Source organism: Nannospalax galili, unplaced genomic scaffold, assembly GCF_000622305.1.
Source record: "Nannospalax galili isolate Female #2095 unplaced genomic scaffold, S.galili_v1.0 scaffold763, whole genome shotgun sequence".
NCBI lineage: Eukaryota > Metazoa > Chordata > Mammalia > Rodentia > Spalacidae > Nannospalax > Nannospalax galili.
This window is the reverse complement of record NW_008349451.1, coordinates 419,111-442,154: the sequence shown is the minus strand read 5'-3', so window position 1 is coordinate 442,154 and position 23,044 is coordinate 419,111. Positions and strand designations below refer to the sequence as shown.

Here is a 23,044-nt window from a genome sequence, read left to right as displayed (position 1 = left end):
AGGCATAGTCAGCTCCAGGCCACACTAGGCTACAGAATGAACTCTGGCTCAAAAAGGCCTCTGGAAATGCATCTTACAGTGTTAGTCTCCAAGCATAAGCCAGTGGCATTGTATTTGTGTGTAAAGAGCACTAGTGCAGTCACAGTCTCTTCTAAATTCATTGGGCTTCTGATTTTTTAAAAATTATTATTATTATTATTTTTATTTTATATGTATGAGCGTTATGCCTGTGGAGGTCAAGAAAGTGCATTGGATCCTCTGGAACTGGAGTTAAAGACGGGTGTTAGCTATCATATGGGTGCTTGGAATCAAACCCAGGTCCTCTGCAAGAGCAGCCAGTGCTCTTGATCACTGAACCATTTCTCTAGCCCCTGGGATTCTGATTTTTAATTTTTTTTATTTAGTTATTTTTTTGGTCTTTTTGAGACAGGGTCTCTCTGTAGCCCCAGCTTGCCTGGAACTCACTATGTAGACCAGGCTAGCCTTGAACTCACAAAGATCCACATGCCTCTGCCTCCTGAGTGCTGGAATTAAAGGCATGTGCCACCACGCCCAGCCAGGGGTTACATTCTTCTTTTTTTTAAAATATTTTATTATTTTTATTTTATGTGTATGAGTGTATTGCCTGCATGTAGGTAAGTGCACCTGTGCCATGCAATGCACGCGGAGTACAGAAGAAGCTGTCGGATCCCCTGGGACTGGAGCTATGGACAGTTGTTAGCTGCCATGTGGGTGCTGGGATTCGAACCCAGGTCTTCCACTAGAACAACCAGTGTTCTTAACTGCTGAGTCATCTCTCCAGCCCCTATGGGGTCACATTCTTAAAGAAAACTAACTCTCCCTTTCCCAGAAGCTCCTCCACTAAGCATGGGGCTTCGTGCCCACCTTCTCTCTCCATGATGAGATTTTGTCTGGCTTAAGCTTGTGCAGGTCTTCTTGTGCACACTGTCAAAACTGTTGAGTTCATATGTGCAAATGCTTTTTGTTATATATTCTAAATGTTGAACATGGAAAGGAACTCAAATGTTTCAATTAACATTCCAACATTTCAGAAAGACCTACTTTAATATAGAGCTAGATGTTTTTGACTAGCTTTTGAATATGGCAGAGCTAGACATTGTAAAGGCAGCTACCATTTTTGAAACAGTGCCTTTATTTTCCCCACATACCTGAGTAACATACTGAGCTGGAAGCACTGCATAACCCACATTCCCTGTTCCTGGAGCTGGTGCCAGGACAGTACCTGGTGGCAGGTTAGTGAGGTTGGGCTGGATCTGTGGCAGTGGTGTGGCAGGCATGATAAGCCGTTGTTGTGGTTGGCTAGTAGTCACTATTTGTGATGTTGAATTCATTGGTTTTGGAACAACCTAAAAAATAACAAATATTTTTATAAATAATAACTTTAAAAAATCAATTTACAGCTGCTTAATTCAGTAAAATCTCTTGTCGTAAACCTTAACTTTGAGTTTAAAAAGTAACTGTCCTTTGGGAAAAACTGAAAAGTTATGATACTCACTTGTTTGACAGCCTGAGCTGGGACAAATGGAACCGACATCCGCACTGGGGTTGTATTAACAACCACTGGCTTTGCTTTTTAAAAGAAAAAAATATGAACAATTTACTTACAGAAAATAATACTCAAAACACTTAAGAATATTTATCCCTCAACTTATCCTTAAGAAACAGCTTAAAGCATTCCACTTGCTTCTTGTTGAGCAGTCTTTAATCAGGATAGTTATTTTTCAAAGTTGCTTATAACACCTACCAGCAAACTTGTATCTAATGAGACTGATCTACCTACTTTATGAGGGAGTAGCTGTAGGTTCAAAGCATCCTGTTGAAATTCATTCAGTCTGTATACACAAAAGCCTTACACAGTCAAGTATTAAATCTACTGCTATTTATAAGTTTAGGTAGTAGCACTATTCTATGCTACAATTTCTAATTTCTGTGTTTCCCTTCAAGCCAGAGAAAACAACATGCTTACACAACTTAATATTTATGGAACAAATATTAAAAGGCAGTAGGGCATAAAAGTAAAGAATATAGGTGTCATGACGCACACCTTTAACCCTAGCACTTCAGAGGCAGGGGCAGGAGGATCTGAGTTTGAGGCCAGCCTGGTCTACATGGCGAGTACCAGGCTAGCTAGGGTTACATAGTAGACCTTGTCTCAAAAACAAACAAACAAACAAACAAACAAACAAACAAAGAATATAAGTTCTTGGGCCAGTGAGTTAGTTTAGTGGGTAAAAACTGAGTCCAATACCCAGGACCTACATGGTGGAAGAAAAGAACCCACTCCTGCAAATTGTCCTCTGACCTCCACAAAACTGTGGCATGTACACACACACACACACACACACACAAACGTAATAATAAAAAAGAATATGAGTTTTAAAATCAGAAGACCCAGGGGATTCAAATCCCAGTTCTGCCAAGTTCTAACAACTTAGATTCTCTTTGCCTACAATATGGTATGGGCAATAACTCCGCTAATGTAGTACAGGATTAAATATGTTAATTCATTAAAGTACATTAGGATAGTGCCCAACAAATAGTAAGTGCTCAATAAATGTTAGCTGCCATCATTATTGTAACCACTGCTACTATATATGATCCCAAAGAAATGAAACTATAAGGCACCTGTAGTCAAGATTACATTCTCCGCTGGGCGTGGTGGTGCACGCCTTTAATCCCAGCACTCGGGAGGCAGACACAGGCGGATCTCTAAGAGTTCAAGGCCAGTTTGATATACACAGTGAAAGATTTATCGTCCTCTTTTTTTTTTTTTTTTTTTTAAAAAAAAAAAAAAAAAAAAAAAAAAAAAAAAAAGATTACATTCTCCAACAGATTAGGCAAGTACCCAATTAAAAGACCTACTTAATTTTTTTTTTTTTATTATCCCTCCCTTTCTCTTTTGAGTTAGGGTCTCCCTGTAGCCCCATCTGTCCTGGAACTCGCTATGTAGACCAGGCTGGCCTCGATTTCACAAAGATCTGCTTGCCTCTGCCTCCCAAGAGCTGGGGGATCAAAGGCATGTGCCACCATGCCTGGCCAAGAAAGCTATTATTAAAGCAGATAAACTGCTGTGAGATTTCCAAGGAGAGAGAATATACATTTATTGGTAGAGAATGAGAACATGGAAGGCGTGCATAGAGGACACATCGAGGTAGGCCCTAATCATTAGACAGACAGTGGAGAAGGCACATAGACTGCAGCAGGGCTTCCATGCAGACAGAGAAGTACAGCCCGCAAGGCATAGTCACAGCATGCTAGTGAACAGACCAGTTAGATGGAACCCAGGCCTAAAGTAGGCAAACATACAAAAAAAGCAGATTGCAGACATTTACCTGAGGACCTTGAATGTTAAGGTAGAAACTTGCATATTTATTCTGTATATTAATTCTATAAGGAGAATTTTCTGGAGATAAATTATTTATATTTTATGTGTATGAGTGTTTCATCCACATGTATCCATATGCATGCAATGCCCAGAGATGCCAGAAGAGTGCATCAGCTCCCTTGGAACTGGAGTTAGATAGTTACAGCCCCAGTTTCTGGGGATGTTGAAGTGCAGAAATATTGGAATAGCACAACAAAAATTTTATTTGGTAGCAGTATATAAAAAAACAAAATCAGAGCCAGGCATTGTGGCTCATGGCCTTTAATCCAAGTACTCGGGAGGTGAGTTCAAGGCCAGCCTAGTCTATTTTGAGTTCCAGGCCAGGTGGGGCTACAGGGAGACCCTGTCTCATAAAGACCAATGAGACAGGGTCTCCCTGTAGCCCCAGCTGTCCTGGAACTAACTTTGTAGATCAGGCTGGCCTTGAACTCACAGAGATCCGCCTGCCTCTGCCTCCCGATTGCTGGGATTAAAGGCCAAAAAACATTAAAAAAAAAAAATCAAAACAATGGGGCTACAGAGATGACTCAGTGGTAAAGAACACTGGCTGTTCTTGCAGAGGATGGGGTTTGGGTCCCACAAGGTGGTTAACAACCTTTTGTAAGTGCAGTTCCAGGGGATCCAATACCCTCTTCTGACCACTGAGGGCACTGCATGACACAGGTGCACTTACATACATGCAGGAATAATATTCAAACACATAAAAAAAGAAAGAAAATAATAAAAATAAAATAAAATCAGGATGCAAGAAATAAGACAAGGGAGAAGAATGCAAGTAGTTAGGGAGTTGGGTGCCGGCTAGTAGGATGAAAGGGAAAAAGCAGATGCCAGAGATCTGGCAGAGGTGAAAGGAAAGGACTTACAAACCCGAGTGGTAGGGATAGAAGGTACAAAGGAAGAAAGGTCATGTCATTGTAGAGTTTTCCAAAGAAAGGATAGCTACTGGAACTAAAAACTCAAGGGTGAGCTGATTTTCAGGGAGGATGAAACCTGACATGGAGCAACAATGTGATGAATTCAGGAAACAGGTTGGCACCAGACTAAAGAATTCAGTCCAAAACCAATGAAGTATAATTCTGAAAACTGCTTGCTGCCATTTCAACAGCCTTAAAGAAGGGAATTTAGGAAGACAGAACGTATGGCTTTGGGTTTCATTTATGCAAGAGTAAAGCTGGAAGCCTGGTCTGAAAGAAAGACCAAGATACTAGGATAAAACCCGCTCTGTACAATACATAAAAGACTTCTTTGGGTAGTAAGGCCATCATGATAGCAACAAATTTTTTTTTCTCATCTGTCTGTCTCCTTTTCCCTTTCCCTACTTTCCCTCCCTCCCTCTACCTCCTCCCTCCCTCCCTCCCTCCCTCTCTTTGGGAACTTTTGATGAAGACTGGAGAATTACTGGCTAAAGACAAACATGTTCATGGTCCTCGATGACAGCTCTAAGAGAAGGTACTCTGAATTACACAAGAGCAGGCTGCTGCCACAAGGTGACCAAATGGGAGAACAGGGGAGCACAGGAGACTACCCGAAAGAAGCACAATCAATGGTGACGACTGTACAGCTCTGACTGGGCTGGGAGATGATGGCTCATGGTTAAAGTACTTACTGCACAAGCAGGAGGACCTCAGACCCCCAAAAAGTCAGATGTGGTACCATGCACTTGCAATTCCAGCACTCCTACAGCAAGATGGGAGGCAGAGATAGGAAAATCCATGGATGTGCAAGGGGCCAGTTACAATAGGAGCCTCCAACAAGGTACAAGACGAAACCCAACATCCAAGATTGTCCCCTGACCTCTATATGTGCTTTGTAGCATGTGTGTGTCTGTACTCAAACACACAAACATGCACACACACAGTGAATTTTATGGTGTACATAAAAATTTCAATAGTTATACAAAAATAATGCATGGGGTCGGGTGTGGTGGCACACGCCTTTAATCCCAGCACTTGGGAGGCAGAGGCAGGCGGATCTCTGTGAGTTCAAGGCCAGCCTGGTCTACACAGTGAGTTCCAAGACAGCTGGGGCTACAGGGAGACCCTGTCTCAAAAAAGACCAATCAATCAGTCAATCAATCAATCAGTCAATCAGTCAATCAATCAATCAATCAATCAAAAATAATGTATGAGCAGTGACGTCTGATTTGAAGTTATTTCTGTTCTAGTTGATTCTCCTCAGTTACACCAAAAGATGAGTAAAGTTATACCTGTCCCATTGACATTAGAATTAAAGGCTAAGTTCCTATGGGAGACACAGGAGAACAGGTGCCCTCTAGCGCCTGCTCTTTGGAGAGAGAAGATGATGGTCACCAACCTGTGAGCACATAGAACAGGCAGCATAGAATGGTAGAACTTCCTGGTACTCAGGAAGAGAATATTCAAGGGCTGTGACCTGCTCTGTCACATCTGATAGGTGAGTATTCCTACCTGCTCTGCGCATATATATATATATATATATATGCGCAAACATGCATTGCACACAAACCCCTCGAAAACACAGGCACTCAAATTTACAATATATTTGACAAAGTAGAACTACTATTTAGCATATTTATTAAAATTTTAACTTTAACTCAATATTCCTATCAAATAATACGAACATGCAGATCTTTTGCAAAACAGGAAAGATGAGTAGTGAAAAAAATTCAGATTCATACAAGAGATGGGTAGTTATGTGTATGTGAATGTACTGGAAGAGAGCAGAGAACAGGGTAGCTGGAGAGAGACAGAGGGGACAAGAGAGAGGCAAAGAAGTTTGGAAGCAGAAAGCAACCCAAAGAAGTAGAGAAATGCAGAAAGACTTTAAGTTGGAAAAGAAGGTACTGATAATACATTAGGATTGTAGTATGTCCAAACCCATTCTTCCTCCTTTTTGAATCTTCAGCTTCTTTTTTCTTGTACCAACCAGTAAAACAGCATTAGCGCTGCACTAGAAATGAGTTATTGTCATTCTGTACACATACAAACACTCGTAAAATATAACCAAGAGTATCTAGCAAGTGTTTCATATCACCACAATATCCACATAGATTCAACTTATTCCTGTGAAGTTTTAGTATTGAGAGAATATAAAACTTGACTCCTTTATGATATGCAAGTTTCATTTATCTTCTCATTAAGAAAGCTCTGATAAGGTCAGTGAGATGGCTCACTCAGCAGGTAAAGGAAATTGCTGCCAAGCCTAACAACCTGAATTTGATCTCCAGGACCACATGATGGAAGCAAAGAACCAATTCCTTCAGGCTGTCCTTTGATCAAGTGTGCCCTCCCCTGCCCCAAATGTAATTTGAAGAAAAAAACTAATTAGCCTTTAATTGTCCCATTTACTTCTTTGTTTATTTGGGTTGTGATATTGTGGATCAAATCTGAGGCCTTATTCATGTTGAGCATTCTCCCACTGAAGCACATCCTTATTTCTTCAATTAGACATTGCTGGAACATAAAGTAGTCTTCCAAAGAAAAACACAGACTGTAAACTATAAACTATTCTGATCCTTTCACTTCACTCAACTTTTTAAAAAAGTGGGCAAAAAATGTGAGAGAAGTTATCCATTTTGTCCATGTAAATGTACCAGGTAGTAGGAAGCATTTTTTTTTTTTTTTCTTGGTGCATTGGAGGTGGGGGTTAGAATCCCATTGCAGGTGACCTAGAAATTAATATAAAAAAGATGGTGATCTGGAAATTCTGATGCTCCTGTCTCTACTTCCCAAGGGCTGGGTTTACAGGCATGACAACTACAACCAGTTTTTGATACTGGGGATCAAACTTATGGCTTTGTGCATCAAGTCAAGTACTCTATCAACTGAGAAGCCTTACCAATTACAGTTTTTAAAAAAAAGTATTATTCAAAATAAGATGAAACTAATGTGATGTTATTATTTCTATATTGACTAGTTGTCATTTCAACTGACCCAAGCCTTACCAAAAATTAAATAAATCATTTGGTCACAACTAAATCTATCCCGACTAAATCTAGGGCTTTAAACTAGCAGTTAACCACAAATTAATCAATACTTGTGATTATCTGGTATCATGGCACACCTCTAGCTACCAGCTTCAAATAGAATATGATACAGTTATACACAACTGTGATTCTATGCCACTGTCATCTGTAACAGTTGCTGATTTATACTTTCAGATGGAATGCCAGACTATTTTTTTAAAGGACCAATGTTCTTTAATGATGTTAAAAGCATTTGTTACTATTAAAAAAAATGATTACCGACCTTGCTGGAGAGGCTGAGTGTTTATACTGGGATTCTGACTAACTGGCTGGGTTGAGCTACTGGCTGTTGTGGCAGTAACAAGTCGGACATAATGAAACTTGCTTCCAGGCACTTGAATCTGCTGAACATTGGGAGCAGTAGCCAGAGGAATAATTGTCTTAAACTGTGATGTGCTCACTCCTCCAACAGTGATGGTCTGCACAGCTGATTTCACTGTCTGTTAAACAACACAAAACAAAACCTACCATTAATCTATTAACTTATGGCCGTCACTCAAATAATAAAGTATACTCTTAAATCTCATCAACAGCTCCTGGAAGGAACAACCTGCTCAGAGAAAAATGAAAAAGAATATGCAACTGGGGCTGGAGAGATGGCTCATCAGTTAAGAGCAGTTACTGCTCTTCCAGAGAACCTGAGTTTGATCCCCAGCACCTACATGGGGCAGCTTACAACTGCCTTTGATGCCAGTTCCAGGGGACCTAATACCATCTTCTGGCTTCTGTGAGTACTTGCACTCATGAGCATTCCCCCAATATACACAAAATTAAAAGTTAAAAATATTAAAAATTACCTTAAGAAGAACATACAAGAATATATGGTTTTGTTACTATGAGGTAAAATTTATGAGAATGGTATTATTTAAAATTCCCAGCATCAGTCAGTAGTGGCACACACCTTCAGTCTCAGCATTCAGCACAGAGGCAGGTGGATCTCTATGAGTTCAAGGCCAGCCTGGTCTACATGGCAATTCCCAGGCCAGTTGGGGCTATAGGAAGACCCTGTCTTACAAAGACTAAAAATAAAATAAAATTCCCAGAATTAAAGAGAAAAGAAGGTCTAGACATTTCTATCAAATAACTATATCATTTTTTCATTCAACATGTGAAAAGCACATTTTGTGCCCTTAAGTCTAGTTAATTTTGAAAGATTATATTATGCACACCACTCCACTACATTAGTCTATGGAGAGAATGCCAATTTCAGTTCAAAATGACCTCAATTTTGGTTGTCTAGAAAAACTAACCAATTTTGAGTGAATCAGATCTGAGTCAAATTTTAATTAATCATTTAAATAGCTTCCTTCAGACAGACAGAAAGTTGAGACTTCCTAAGAAGCTAAATGAAACCTAAGCAGAGCAGGAGCCAGGCGTGGTGGCGCATGCCTTTAATCCTAGTGCAGAGGCAGAGGCAGAGGCAGAGGCAGAGGCAGACAGATCTCTGTGAGTTCAAAGCCAGCCTGTCTACATGGCAAATTCCAGGCTAGCTGGTGCTACTGGGAGACCCTGTCCCAAAAAGGAAAAAAAAAAAAAGCAGAACACTATCGCCTTATGCGATCTCCCTAGTTAAAAACACACCGTCCACAAAAGCAATGGAAACTTGGGTGTGGTGGTACATACCTATAATCAGCACTGGAGAGGCTTAGGCAGGATTCTGAGTTCCAGGGTAGACTGGGATACATAATGAGATTTCCGAAAGTAAATAACAAAGCAAAGGTACTTTAACCTGTTATAAAGTATTATTTTATAAAAGACTTTACACATCCCCACCTAGTCTATAGAAAGTCCTCACAGGAAAGACAATTGCCATATGATGGAGGAGATCTATTTTCGCTTATTCACATTCTTTTTTCTATCCCCTAAGGATCTGAAGTATAGCTCAGTAGTAGCGTGCTTGCTTAGCATTTGTGAGGCCCCAGGTTTTGTTCTCAGCACTGTAAAACAAAACAGAAATAAAAAACAAAAAAACTTGGCCCTTTTTAAATCTCTTTTTAATGTTAAACTTTTCTGTATCCTAAACTTGAATCTACCATTTTTATAAGCTGTATATAACTGAGTTAAAAAAAAAATCAGATCTGACCATATTTTCAATCAGTATCCAAGACTGTTTACATTTAAAATTTTTTATCATAGGAGCTGGAGAGACGGTTCAGCAGTTAAGGGCACTGACGTTCTTGCAGAAGACCCAGGTTCAATTCCCAGCACCCACATGGCGGCTAACAACTGTTCATAACTCCAGTTCCTGGGAATCCGATGCCCTCTTCTGACCTCCTTGGGCACTGCACAACATGGATGCACTTACACACATGCAGGCACATGTGTGTCAAAACACATGTGTAGATGTCAAAGAACAACTTTCAACAATCAGATCTCTCTCTCTACTATGTGTTCTGGGGATCAAACTCAGGTTGTCAGGCTTGCAAGGCAAATGCTTTAACCTGCTGAACCATCTTGAGGATTTAAATTAGTCACTATAATTTCCCATTAAGCCATCATTTTCAGTGCCCCCTCGCCCTCTTTTGAGCTAAATGTTTTATAAATGTTGGGGATGTAGCTTAGTGGTAAGTCCTAGCATGCATGAGGCCTGGGTTTGATCCCAGCATGTGTACACACACACACACACACACACACACACACACACACAATTTAATATTCCCCTGTATTAGCCTGTTATTTATGTATCATGCTACTGTCCTTTATTTGCCCTAAAAATCTACAAGTAGGAATATATAAATTAGATAATTAAAGAACTATAGAAAACTAAAATCATTTACTTGTACGTTATCTTTGTACTACTGATGTTAAGCATTTTAATCCTCCATATAAACACCTTAAGTGGTTCATTTTGCTACATCTGAAGACTTACTTACTTTTACTGCCCTTCCCACTTCTTTATGCTTCTTACTTTTCCTTTTGCCTCAAGAACTCACTGTGGGACTCTCCAAAGTGTTGGCCTACTGACAGGAAACTCAAAAATGAATAAATAAAAAATCCTGTTTTCAACTTGTAACTGAACAACTAAACTGTTGACTTTTGTTTTGTTTTTCCTCCAGAGAGAGTCTCACTATATAGCTTTGACTGGCCTGAAACTCACTATGTAGACCAGGCTGGCTTCCAACTCACTTGCCTCTACCTCCTGAGAGCTGGGATTAAAGGCATGCTTTACCACACTTGGTCCAACTGCTGGGTTCTTAATCTCAGTTTTAAGCTTTTAGTTTAAAAATATTCATCTTGGGGGGTTGGAGAGATGGCTCAGCAGTTAAGAACACTAACTGTTCTTGCAGAAGACTGGGGTTTGAATCCCAGCACCCACATGGCAGCTAACAACTGTCTGTAACTCCAGTTCCAGGGGATCCAACAGCCTCTTCTGTCTTCCACGAGCATTGCACAACATGGGTGCACTTATTTACATGCAAGCAATACACGCATACACATAAAATAAAAATAATAAAACATTAAAAAAAGAAAGAAAATAACCATCTTGGGGCTCAGAATACAGATCAGCTGATAAGGTGCTTACCTATCACGTGTGAAGCTTGATGTTTAAGTCCCAACACCAAAAAAGGAAAAGAAAACATTTATCTGGGTCCTGGGATCTCGCTCAGTTGGTAGAGTGCTTGCCTAGTAGGCACGAAGCCCTGGATTTAACCTCCAGAAACATATAAACCATTGCACCAGGAATGGTACTGCATGCCTACAAATGCTAGCAATGGAGAGGTGGAGTTTGCAAAAGGATCAGAAGTTCAAGATATTCTTGGCTCCAAAAAAGAGTTTTGAGGGTAGCCTGGGCTACACGACCTATCTCAATCCCACTTCAGAGAAAGAAAAGACAGGCTACAGGTTGGGAGAGAATATGTGCTAAACATATGCTGAGTTCTAAACATACAGGGACCACTTGAGTGCCTAAAATTCTCCAAACTAAGCAGCATAAGATACAGAGACATTAGAAACTCTTAAGATCAAAACAATTCAAGTTCTTAAAAATTAAGGGAAGTGAAGAAACTGAAAGCAATGCCCATCATTTGCAAACATACAGACATGCAGAACTGAATTCCAATTCAAACTGTAAGAAACAAGGTGATCAAGAAAATGCAAACATTAACTAGGTTAATGACATTGAAAGAACATGAATAAGTTCTTTTAAAAACTTACCCTATATTTTACACACAAATGAATTTTAAAAAAAGTTAACTCAAAGCTGGGTGTGAGGGGGCACATCTTTAATCCCAGTACTTGGAAGGCAGAGGCAGGTAGATCTCTGTGAGACTGAGGCCAGCTTGGTTTACATAGTGAGTTATAGGCCAGCTGTGGCTATAGGGAGACCCCTGTCTCAAAAGATGTTCACACCCTAATCCCCTACTCCTGTTAATATACCATTTTATGTGGCAAAAAGAACTTTGCAGATGTAGTTAAGGATCTTTCAGGACATGGAGGTGCATGTCTTTAATCCAAGCACTTATGAGGCAGAGGCAGGAGAATCTCTGTGAAATGGAGGTCAGCCTTGTCTACATAGTGAGTTATAGGCCAGCTGTGGCTATAGGGAGACCCCTGTCTCAAAAAAAAAAAAAAAAAAAAAAAAAAAAAAAAAAAAGATTAACTCAATCAGACTTAAATTTCCTAATATATTTTAAATGCCAGGCAAGCATGAGGACCTGAATTTGGATCCTCAACGCCCATATAAAGGCTGGGCATGGTGGCTGAATTGGTAAGTTCAGGTTCAGAGAGGGACTTGGCTCAAAAAAATAAGGTGGAGAATGATAGAGAAACACACCCTATTTTAACCCCAGGCCTCCACATGCATCTGTGGCACACATACGCATACACATACACACCCTCTCCAAATAATTGTAAAAGGACTCCACAGGTACTCAATCAGTATAATATAAAGGCATAAAACAAAAGCAACAATTCATTTATATAAGGGAAAATGATTCATTTCCTATTAATGTATCACTTCTGCTCCTTATGGAGGCTGTGGGTGCTGGTATGAGTAGCTACGTACAAAGTTAAAAATTCATATTAATGGATCTTACACCTTACTACCTCAAGTCCAACTCTTACTAGTCTTATATCAGTTTATCAGGAAAACAGAATTCTTTTTCTTCAAGTTGTACTCATTACCACAATTCATTCATGTAAAAGCTTAATAGCAAAAGCCTTGGGAAAACTTTTCAAAATCTGTGTCAACGTTCAACTTCACAGTACTGTCAACTCCAGATCACTTCCTGCCTAGATATTTGTGAAACACACTCAAAACTGGCTTTATGACTCCAGCCTTTACCTGTCTCAAGTCAGATGCTGCATAGCTAATAGTCTTCAAACTTCACTTTCAGACTATGTTATATTTCATTGTTTTAGAAGCATCCCATATTACAGTTAGTAACAAAATTAAGCTTGAATTTGCTTTGTTTTGAAGACAGTCTGTAATCTGAACCCATGCTTATTTTCGCTATTCCTTCTAAAGCATTACTAAGTCCAACCACAGTAGTTGTTCCATGTGTTGACCATACTGATAACCCCTCCAGTCCTTCACTCTTGTGGCCGACATCAAATCCAAAAGCACATCCATATAAAACCTTAGCTCAGAAATACCTTCTCCAATGTTCCCAACTGGGGCTAATGAGCCACTTGTAGTTAGTGCTCTCCTTCCACAACTCGGGTTCTGAGGATCAAACTCAAGTCAGGCTTGGTGGCAAGTGCCTTTATTGGCTGAGCCATCTCACCGCCCCACATATCTTGACCTTGTAATTTTATATTTGTACGATTATTTGATTAAATTTATAATAATCCCTTTCCTCCTCTACATAGACTTTAGGTTCTTTATATTCATGTTTGATCTCCAATTTCCTGAAAAAAAAAAAGCAACACATAGTAGGCATTCAATATGTAGTTTTGAGTGGTGAATGAAGGCATAGCAAGACTTTTCCATCATTTTCTTTTTTATTTTTCATCTTTTCTTTTACTGAAAAATTTTTTTAGAAAATGGCAATTATTAAGGAACCTAAACAAGTCAACGAGTATACTAGTAACAAACAATATAAAGGTAAAACTGCTACTTGCTTTTTAAATTAGTCAAGTAGCTCTTCGTCTTTCTTCTGCACCATAATATCATCTATTCTATACCACACTTAAAAGTATTTTGTTACTCATTGTTTTACTTGCATTCATTTTTTTCTGCCTACTCACTGCAAGCTCTTCAGTAGCTCAGCAGAGCCTCAGCAGAGGGTACACACAAGTCCGCTGACCTTGATAACTACCAACAAGAATAATCTTTGCACAGAATAATGTCTCTTTAAAATAGGAAGCCATGATCATTTAACTTCCTGGTCCCCTGCCTAACTAATGTTAATTACCCATATTAATATAGCATTTTTGTACAAAAATATGGACAATTACACTATTGACTACCTGTTGCTTAATTTTTTTTAAAATTCTAATTTCTTTCTGCTCCCTAAGCATATAGCCAGATTATATTTCCTAGTTTCTCTTGGGCAAAGTAAAGTGATGATGAGTTTTACCTAGTGAATGGATGCATACTCCAGGTCTGTTCCAAAAAAGTTTCTCTTATAAGGCTTTCCTGTGTCTTTTTCCCTTCCAGCCACTGGAATGGAACTGACTACTGGAAAGACTAGGGCTTTAACTCAGCCAATTGTAAATTTTGGCCTATTATCATTTTCTGGTCTGTTATAAACATTATCATTTAAAAAATAAAACTGCTACATTACTTTTCAAATTGTATTCAGTGAAACCAAAGGGCCTTTCTTCCTCACTCTCTTCTTTGACAAAGGTCTTAGTAGTAGTCCAGAGTGACCCTGAAGTCAAGATCCTCCTGCCTCAGTCTTGTAATCAAATTAGTACCACAATGGAATGTTGATAATGTAACTGACTATCCGCTGCATTCTTTGAAACACAAATTACCATGTAACACTCAGAATTTTCCATTTTTTTCTTTTCCTCTGTATATTTGTATTTGAATTCTATAGCCTCTAAAAAATTAATGTAGTTGTCTTAGTTTGTTCTTCATTGCTGTGACAAAACACTCTGACCACTACCAACTTGGGGAGGAAACAGTTTATTTATCTTACATCTCCCGGGTCACAGTTCATCAGGGAGCCCAAGGTAGGAACTCAGGGCAGGAACCTGGAGGGAGGAGCTGGAGCACAGGCCATGGAGGAACGCTGCTTATTGGCTTGCTCCCCTGGCCCCTGCTCAACCTGCCTTCTTATGCAAACACAAGCCCACCTGCCCAGGGGTGGCACCACCAACAGTGGGCTGGGCCCTCCCACATCACTCATCAAGAAGATGCCCCTCAGACATGGCCACAGGCCAGTCCAATAGAGGCAATTCTCCAACTGAGGCTCCCTCAACCCAGGTGTATCAAGTTGACACTAAAGTGATCCAGCACAGTAGTTAAGCCTAGTGGCACATGCCTTTAATCCTAGTACTTAAGATGCAGAAGTAGGGGACTTCTGTGAGTTCAAGGCTAGCCTAATCTACATACCAAGTTCCAGGCCAGCCAAAGCTACATAGTTAAGACCCTGCCTTTGAAAACATTTTGTGTGTGTTTTTACTCTTTTATGGACTTTTGTGAATTTCATACATAAAATCATCTTTATACCCCTTCCCCTCTTCCCCTCTGATACCCTCCCATAACCCGCCCCCCACTGGAGTTCATACGATCTGTCATTTGTATGAAGGCCTACTATGTAAAGTTAGTGTCCCTCTGTGCAAGTTCATCCACTGGGGTTTAGTCAGCCTATCTAGAGTGTCTCTCTTTAAGAAGATCAGCTCTTCCTCATCCAGCAGTAATCAGCTGCCAATAATTCTTCAACTAAGATCGGGGCTTGCTGTTCATTTCCACAGTTCTGTGCTGGATTTTTGTCAGCCTAAGTTTGCAAGGGTCTTGTGCATGCTGACACCATTGCTGTAGGCTTGTATGAGAAGGGTCCCTGACACCTGTAGGACTATTTCTGTATGATCACGCACCTCCTCCCTGGCTCTTACAATCTTTCCCCCATATTTTCCACAATGGTCCCTGAGCCCTAAGTGGGTGGACCTCAACATAGGAGACCTATCCAAGGACCCACACTCTGCTGACTCTTATTCTTTGCATTTTGGCCATTTGTGGCCTTTTGTGTTCCTGGCCCTCTGTTGCATGAGGGAGCTTCATTGATGAGAATTCAAAGAAGCATTAGTGTTCACTTCATCCCTTTCCATGTTCCATGAGTCTTGGGTGTAGAGGTTGCATCCTAAATGTGCCACTTAGGCTTGGGCAATTTACAGAGAATCTCTGGGTGTGACCAGTGGTGTAATTCTGTAATAATTTCTATCTGTTGAAAAAATATTTTTTAAATTGTAATATATATCACAGTATACATCTATATTTCAAATTCTTTTTTAAAAATATTATTTATTATTTTATTATGTGTATGAGTGTAATGCCTGCATGTAAGTAAGTACACCCATGTCATGTAATGCCCATGGGGAGGTCAAAAGAGGGCATTGGATTCCCCTGGAACTGGAATCCAGAGGCATTGGATTCTCTGTAGCTGGAGTCACAGGCAGTTGTGAGCCACCCTACACTGGGAATGAACTCAGGTCTTCTTTGAAAGCAGTACACACTTTGTTTTTGTTTGTTTTGATTTTTGAGACAGGGTAGCCCCAGCTGGCCTGGAACTCACTATATAGACCAGGCTGGGCTGGAACTCACAGAGATCCACCTGCCTCTGCCTCCCTAGTACTGGAATTAAAATTAAAGGTGTGCACCATCATGTCTGGCTGGCAGTTCATACTCTTAAGCACTAAGCCATCCCTCCAGACCCCCCCCCCCGACTCTGCTTTTTTTCAAGACAGGGTCTTAGACCCTAGTCCTGACTGACCTGGAACTCACTATGTAGCCTCATCTGGTCTTGATTTTGTGGCAATAGTCCTGCCTCAGCCTCCTAGATGTTGGGATGCAATTTTTCCTTCCACCATGTGGGTCCCAGGGATCAACCTCAGGTTGTAAGGCCTGATGGCAAGCACTTTTACCTGCTGTGTCTTTGCCCCACACCCAGGTATGCAATTTTTAAAAGTATATTTCTGTCTCTGTTTCTTTTTATATCTCTTAATCAGCTTAAGCTGCAACTGTTCCAACATAGTTTGTTATAATCAAAATAAGTTTTGTATACAACTAATGGTAACCAGAAGGCAAAAATCTCCAACAGAGAGATCAAAATAACTAAGGAATCAAAACATATTACTAGAGTAAGTCACTTGACCAAAAAGGAATAATGTGAGAGGGAGAATGAAAGAGATAGGGATAAAAAAAGGGGGGTGGGGAGAAGGGAGAGAGGGAGGAAGGGAGGGAAGGAGGAAGGAAGGATAGTGAAACAAGAAAACAGGTTACCTACATGCAACAACCTTAAATGTACAGAGAAATCTCTCCCGTTAGAGACACAGAGTAACTAGCTAGATGAAAAAAAAAGAAGATCCAAATACATGTTGTTATAAGAAACCCACTTCACTCCTAAGACACAAATGAGCATACAGGGGTAGAATAAGATATTATTCCCAGCAAACAATCCAAAAGGGGGTAGGAGTAGTCATATTTATAGCAGACAAAGTAGATTTCAACTCAAAAATAGTAAAAAAGATAAGGAAGGTCATTGTGTGATGGTAAAAGGGTCAAAAAAATAAAGTGGTAATTCAAGAGAAAGGAAACAATTACAAATATATATGACTACAATGTCAGAGCAGTCCCAAAGAGACTCTCCAATCACCCCAGTAACAGGCAGATGATCCTGATAGAAAATCAACCAACTAAGTTGTACCCTAGACCAAATGAACCTAATAGACACCCAAAGAACATTCCAACCAATAATTGCAAAATACACAATTTTCTCATTACCACATGAAACATATTTCCAAGACACATCCTATGAAGATGAAAACAGGTCTCCACAAATTTCAAAGACACATCAAGTGTCTTTTCTAACTGCAATGTAACAAAACTAAAACACAGTAGGATAAATTATGGAAACCATAAAAATACATGAACATTTAAAAAGTTATTCTCTTTGTTTTCCTCCCTCCCTCCCTCCTTCCCTCCCTCCCTCCCTCCCTCCCTCCCTCTTCTTTTTTAAGACAGGGTCTTCCTGTAGCCCCAGCTGGCCAAGAACTATGTAGACCAGGTTGGGCTCGATCTCACAAAGATCTGCCTGCTTCTGCCTGGAGTCCTGGAATCAAAGGTGTGTATTACCATGCCTGGTTCTTTTTACTGTTTTGAGACAATATCTTACTAAGTCCCTCAGGCTAGCCTTGAACTCTCCATCCTCCTGTCCCAGCCCCTGGAATGTAGGGACTACAGATAGGTGCCACCACACCGGCCTCAACAACATCCAATGAATCTAAGAAGAAACCAAGAGGAAATCTTAAAAATTTCTTGAAAGAAATGAAAATGGAACTACAACACATCAAAAAAATCAGAGATGAAAAAAGGGAGATACTTCTGAGTACAGTGACACACATATAATCCCAACACTTGGAAGGTAGAGACAGGAGGAAAGCAACTTCCAGATCAGCCTAGGACTCAGAGTAAAACTTGAAAGATGGAAAAGAAGGTAGGTTGCAAGATGGTAAGGGTGCTTACCACTAAGCCTAATGACCCGAGTTTGATTGCTAGAACCCAAAACAGCAGAAAACCAATTCCCAGAAGCTGTCATTTAACCTTCACATGTAGGCTACTATATACGTGCACCCATATCCACATAAATACATACGTACATACATACATGTATGCATACATATATAAGTGCAATTTTAAAAAGAAAAAGGAGAAGAGGGAAGGTGTGTGGGAAGAATCATTACCAAGCTTTGGAGTACATGCTCTAGCATTTAGAAGGCCAAGGAAGGAGGATTACAAATTCCACTTAGCCTGGCTATTATAAGTGTGAAGCCAGCCTGGGTTACACAATGAGATCCTGTCTCAAGAAGAAAAGAAAAAGAAGGAAGAGATTATAACTAACATCACGAATCTAAAAGGTCATTAGAACTTCTTAGGAACAACTGCAAACCAACAAATGTGACAAGTGATAGAAACTCACAGATTCCTGGACACAGGTACCCTACCATGGCTGGATCAAGAGATAAGAAGACCTGAACAGATGAGAGTGAATCAGTTTTCCCTCAGTACTGAATTCTCCTGCCCTCCCCAACAAAGAAAAGTATAGGAACAGATAGCTTCCATGATGAATTCATCTAAAACGTTCAAAGTAGAACAGCAATTTTGCTTAGATTATTCCCCAAAACTGAAAAGGAAAGAATTTTCCAAATTTATTTTATGTGGCCAGTTTTACCTCAACACCCAAACCAGGAAAAAATACAGCCAAAAAAGAAAGCTATAGGTGAGTATCTTTGATGAGTATGATGTAAAAATTCTCAGCTGGGCAGGATGGTGCATGCCTTTAATCCAGGTCTGGTCAACAAGGTGAGTTCCAGGCCAGCGGGGGCTACAAGGAGACCCTGTCTCAAAAAGACCGGAAAAAAAAAAATTCCTCAACCAAATACCAGCAAACTGAGCTAGGGGCACAGATCACTGACAGTGTTTGTTTGGCATGTATGAAGCTCTAAGTTAGATTCCCAGCATCACAAAACAACAACTTAAAACATTATTTACAGTACTGGAGATGTTGAGGGAAGAGGACTGCCATGAGTTTGAGGCTAACCTGGGTTACACAGTAAACTCTAAAACTGCCTGAATTACAAACTGAGATCCTATCTCAAAAAATAGCAAAAATAACAACAAAATATTTATCATGACCAAATGGGATTTCAATCCAGGGAGATAAGCATAGTTCAACATCTACGAATCAATAAACGTAATTGAACACATTGACAGAATGAAGATAAAACCGTAAGATCATCTCAACAGACTCAGAAAAACTTTTATTTTATAGAGCTCACTAACTCTTTGCTATAAAAGCTCCCAATAAATTAGGCCGGGCTAGTTGGGGCTACAAGGAGACCTTGTCTCAAAAAAACAAAACCAAAACCAAAACAAAACAAAACACCACCATCAACAAAAACTGAAACAACAACAAAAAAGGTCATGTCCACTATTTTTGCTCAACATGGTACTGGCAATCCTAGAGAGAATAATCAGGAAAGGGAAAGAAATGGCATCCACATTGGAAAGAGGAAATCAAATTGTCACTATTTGTAGATGACATGATCTTACACACAGAAAACAGCAAAGGCTCTACCAAAACACTACTAAAACCAATGGACAAATTCAACAGTTTCAGAAAAGTCGTTATGTCAGTGGCACTGCTACACGTCAACAGAGGCAAACTGAAACAGAAATCCAGAAAGCAATTACATATACAATAGTCACCCAAACAATCACGTAAACAAATAAAACAAAAAGTCACAATATCTAGCATAAATTTAACCAGAAAGGCAAAAAGAGCTTATACTAAAAATGATAAAACACTGCTGAAACAAGGCTGGAGAGTACAGTTCAGTGGCAAAACATGGGCTTGGGATGTGTGAGGTCCTTGGCTCAATTTCCAGTATCAAAATAAATAAAATATTTTAAAATGTACTATATATACATAGATATAGATAGGTAGACAGACAAGACTCTCTCTCTCCCTCTCTCTCTCTCTTAAAAAAAATACATATATCCCAGGCTGGCTTTAAACTGAGGCTGAGGTTTACCTTGAACTTCTGGTCCACCTGCCTCCACCTCCCTAGTGTTGGGATTACAGACAAGTGTTACCATGCTTAGTTTTATACATTGCTGGAGATTGAATCTGGGGTATCATGCATGCTAGGCAAGCATTCTACCAACTGGGCTATATACATCCCAGCCCAGAAAGAAATAGATTTTATACTGGCCATTTTATCCACTCCTCTTGCTAAATCTAAACCTTAATTCTAATAGTTCAACTGTAGCTTAAAAAATTTTATATGTACATAATAATGTAAATGTGAACTGTGATCACTTTCATATTCATTAGAATCTCCCTCCCTCCCTCCCTCCCTCTCTCTCTCTCTGGCTCTCGTTCTCGCTCTCTCTCGGCAGGGAGGGTCTCACTATGTAGTCCTGGCTGCCTGTAACTCCATATGTAGACTAGGTTAGACTTGAACACAGAGATCTGTAGACTACACTAGACTTGAACCCACCTGTTTCTGCCTCCAGAGTTCCTTCAATTAAAGGCATGTGCCAACATACCCAACCCCCTTTATTTCTTGTTATGCATTAACTTAGATCTGCAGAACTGAACAAATATTGAAAGTAGGTATACTCATTGAATATTACACTAACACATGAATCTGATGTATTTTTTCCCTTTTCAAATTATGAGTGTCTTACTGTAGTTTCAATTCTTTTTTAACATTCTTTAAAATTCAATTTTTGCAAATTTCATACATTTTGATCATATTTAGATCCCCCACTATCTATACCCCCCTTAACATCCTCTTATCCCTTGCCCAATTTCATGTATTCCAGAGTGTGTATGTGCGTGTGTTTTGTGTGTGTGTGTGTGTGTGTGTGTTTGTGTTTTAAAAGTCAAACTTGTATCCCCAAATGTCCTTTGGTGTGGATCCATCCACTGGAGCCTAGTTAGCCTACCTAGAGTCTTCTTCAAGAAAAGAGTGACTGATATAACAATATTAAACCAACTTCTAATGATTTATTTTTGTATTCATTAGATTAATACATCTCTCAATTCTCAGTAGAGAAGCTTCCTCATGCAGCAGACGGTGATTAACACAGAGACCCACGACTGGTCAACGTGCAGAGATAAAGAGGCTGCAGAGTGTCTATCCCTGAGTAGAATACCTATATGCAACTTCTGCCTCCCAAGACTTGGGTTTCACTTTTTTAAAATCAAGGTAGAAGTTGGGTATTATCAGGAATTTCATGCATTTATTGGAATTATCATGTAATTATTCTGTTTCTAGTAATATAAATTAAATGGAAGAGTTTTGCAAGTTAAAAGATATTGGACTTACAAAACAGAAATACACTGTGATAAACAATACTAAAAGGAAAGAACCCAATTTCAGAACAAAACATGCTGTGGCTACAGGGAGACCCTGTCTCAAAAAAAAAAAAGACAGCCGGGCGTGGTGGCACACGCCTTTAATCCCAGCACTTTGGAGGCAGAGGCAGGCGGATCTCTGTGAGTTCGAGGCCAGCCTGGTCTACATAGCAAGTTCCAGGTCAGCTGGGGCTACAGGGAGACCCTGTCTCAAAAAGACCAACCCCCCCCCAAAAACCTGATAAAATTTAAAACAAGAGAAATGTAAACCAAGCAGAACATTTTCATTAGTTCAGTGCATTGTTTGCCTGTCTAATAAACACTTATGAAATTCACGATTACTTAGAAAATACAATGGAAAAAATCTGTCCTGCAGTGAGAGACAACTATAATTTCAAGTGAACTGAGAAAGCATTGACATCCTGTAGACATACCTATAGACTCAAAGATGAAGACAAGAGTGAGAATGGTCTGAAATTTTAATGAGAAGGCGGAGCATTATTACCTACCCCAGGCTTGGTGATAAAGGTCTGAAGGAGAAAAAAGTCATCACTTAAAACTCTGAAGGGTAGAAATATCCTAAGGGAACACCAGGTATACATTTGAGCAAGAAGAGACAAGGTGCATTCAGTGCAAGGGTTGAGAATTTAGGGGATTAATTCCAGAGGGGGTCCCCGAGAGAAAATTTCAAGAGAGGGAAGGTTGGAAAGGGGACAAACAAAACAAAACTGTCTTTGTGTGTGTATGGATTAGATGTAGGAGATGAAAGGCAATCTAGAAGTCTTGGCCTTTTGGTAGTACACAATATAACCAGGGATGAACAATTAAAGAGTTACCACAGAGTCAAGGCAGAAGGTGACACTCAGAACGACTGTGACCAGGAAAGGAACAAGGAGTACTGAGTTTCCTTCAGACCCTTAGCAAGGGAAACAAGAAGATAAGAAGAAAATCCTTGCTTTTTGATTGCTTGGGGTGTTTGCTTTTCCCTATCCACTGCTGACCTGGAATTCACTATGTAGACAAGGCTGGCCTCATGTCACAGAGATCCACCTGCCTCTACCTACTGAGTGCTGGGCTTAAAAGGCTTGTACCTCTACACCCTGCTGTTGCAATTCTGAAATAGTCTTCTTTGGAAGTCAGTAAGCAAAACTGGCAACCCTTGAACTTGTGGAGCTCCTCCTGCCTCTGCCTCCTAAGTGCTGGGACCACCAGTATGTGCCATCATGCCTAGCCAAAACTCTTCTTAGTCTTTTTCTTAACTGATTCTTCCATATCTGAAACTGTGGCCCAGTATCATTACTGGAGTACCATTCCCTCCACACTCTCCTCTTTGCTATTAATTCTTACCATTCGTTCTCTTCCATTAAGTCCTTATCTTCTAACAATATTCTGTGGTGCAGTCCTGGTTTTTGCACTCTCTTTATAACCTAAGGCTCCTTATACCAATAAAAAGATGGTTTTATCTGTATCTATAGTTTAGCTAACACCCCTGTTAAACTTCCCAAGCTGTTAAACTTCCTAATCAGCATCCACCTCTAGATAATTAGGGAGGACTACAATGACAAATATAACCAAGAACAAAACACCTTTTTGCCCAAATCA

The 23,044-nt window shown here is 39.9% G+C and overlaps 1 protein-coding gene across 4 annotated transcripts in view; it reads right to left on the bottom strand.

Moving 5' to 3' along the window:
- Lin54 (lin-54 DREAM MuvB core complex component) overlaps positions 1–23,044 on the bottom strand; it is a 75,381-nt gene that overhangs the window by 12,022 nt on the left and 40,315 nt on the right. For all 4 annotated transcript variants that reach the window (XM_008846855.2, XM_017801612.2, XM_008846856.2 and 1 more), the window contains exons 5-7: positions 7,633–7,849; positions 1,517–1,590; positions 1,170–1,367 (exon numbers count right to left, since the gene is read on the bottom strand). In XM_008846855.2, the coding sequence (XP_008845077.1) occupies positions 1,170–1,367; positions 1,517–1,590; positions 7,633–7,849 (489 nt within the window). The remainder of the gene's footprint in view (positions 1–1,169; positions 1,368–1,516; positions 1,591–7,632; positions 7,850–23,044) is intronic.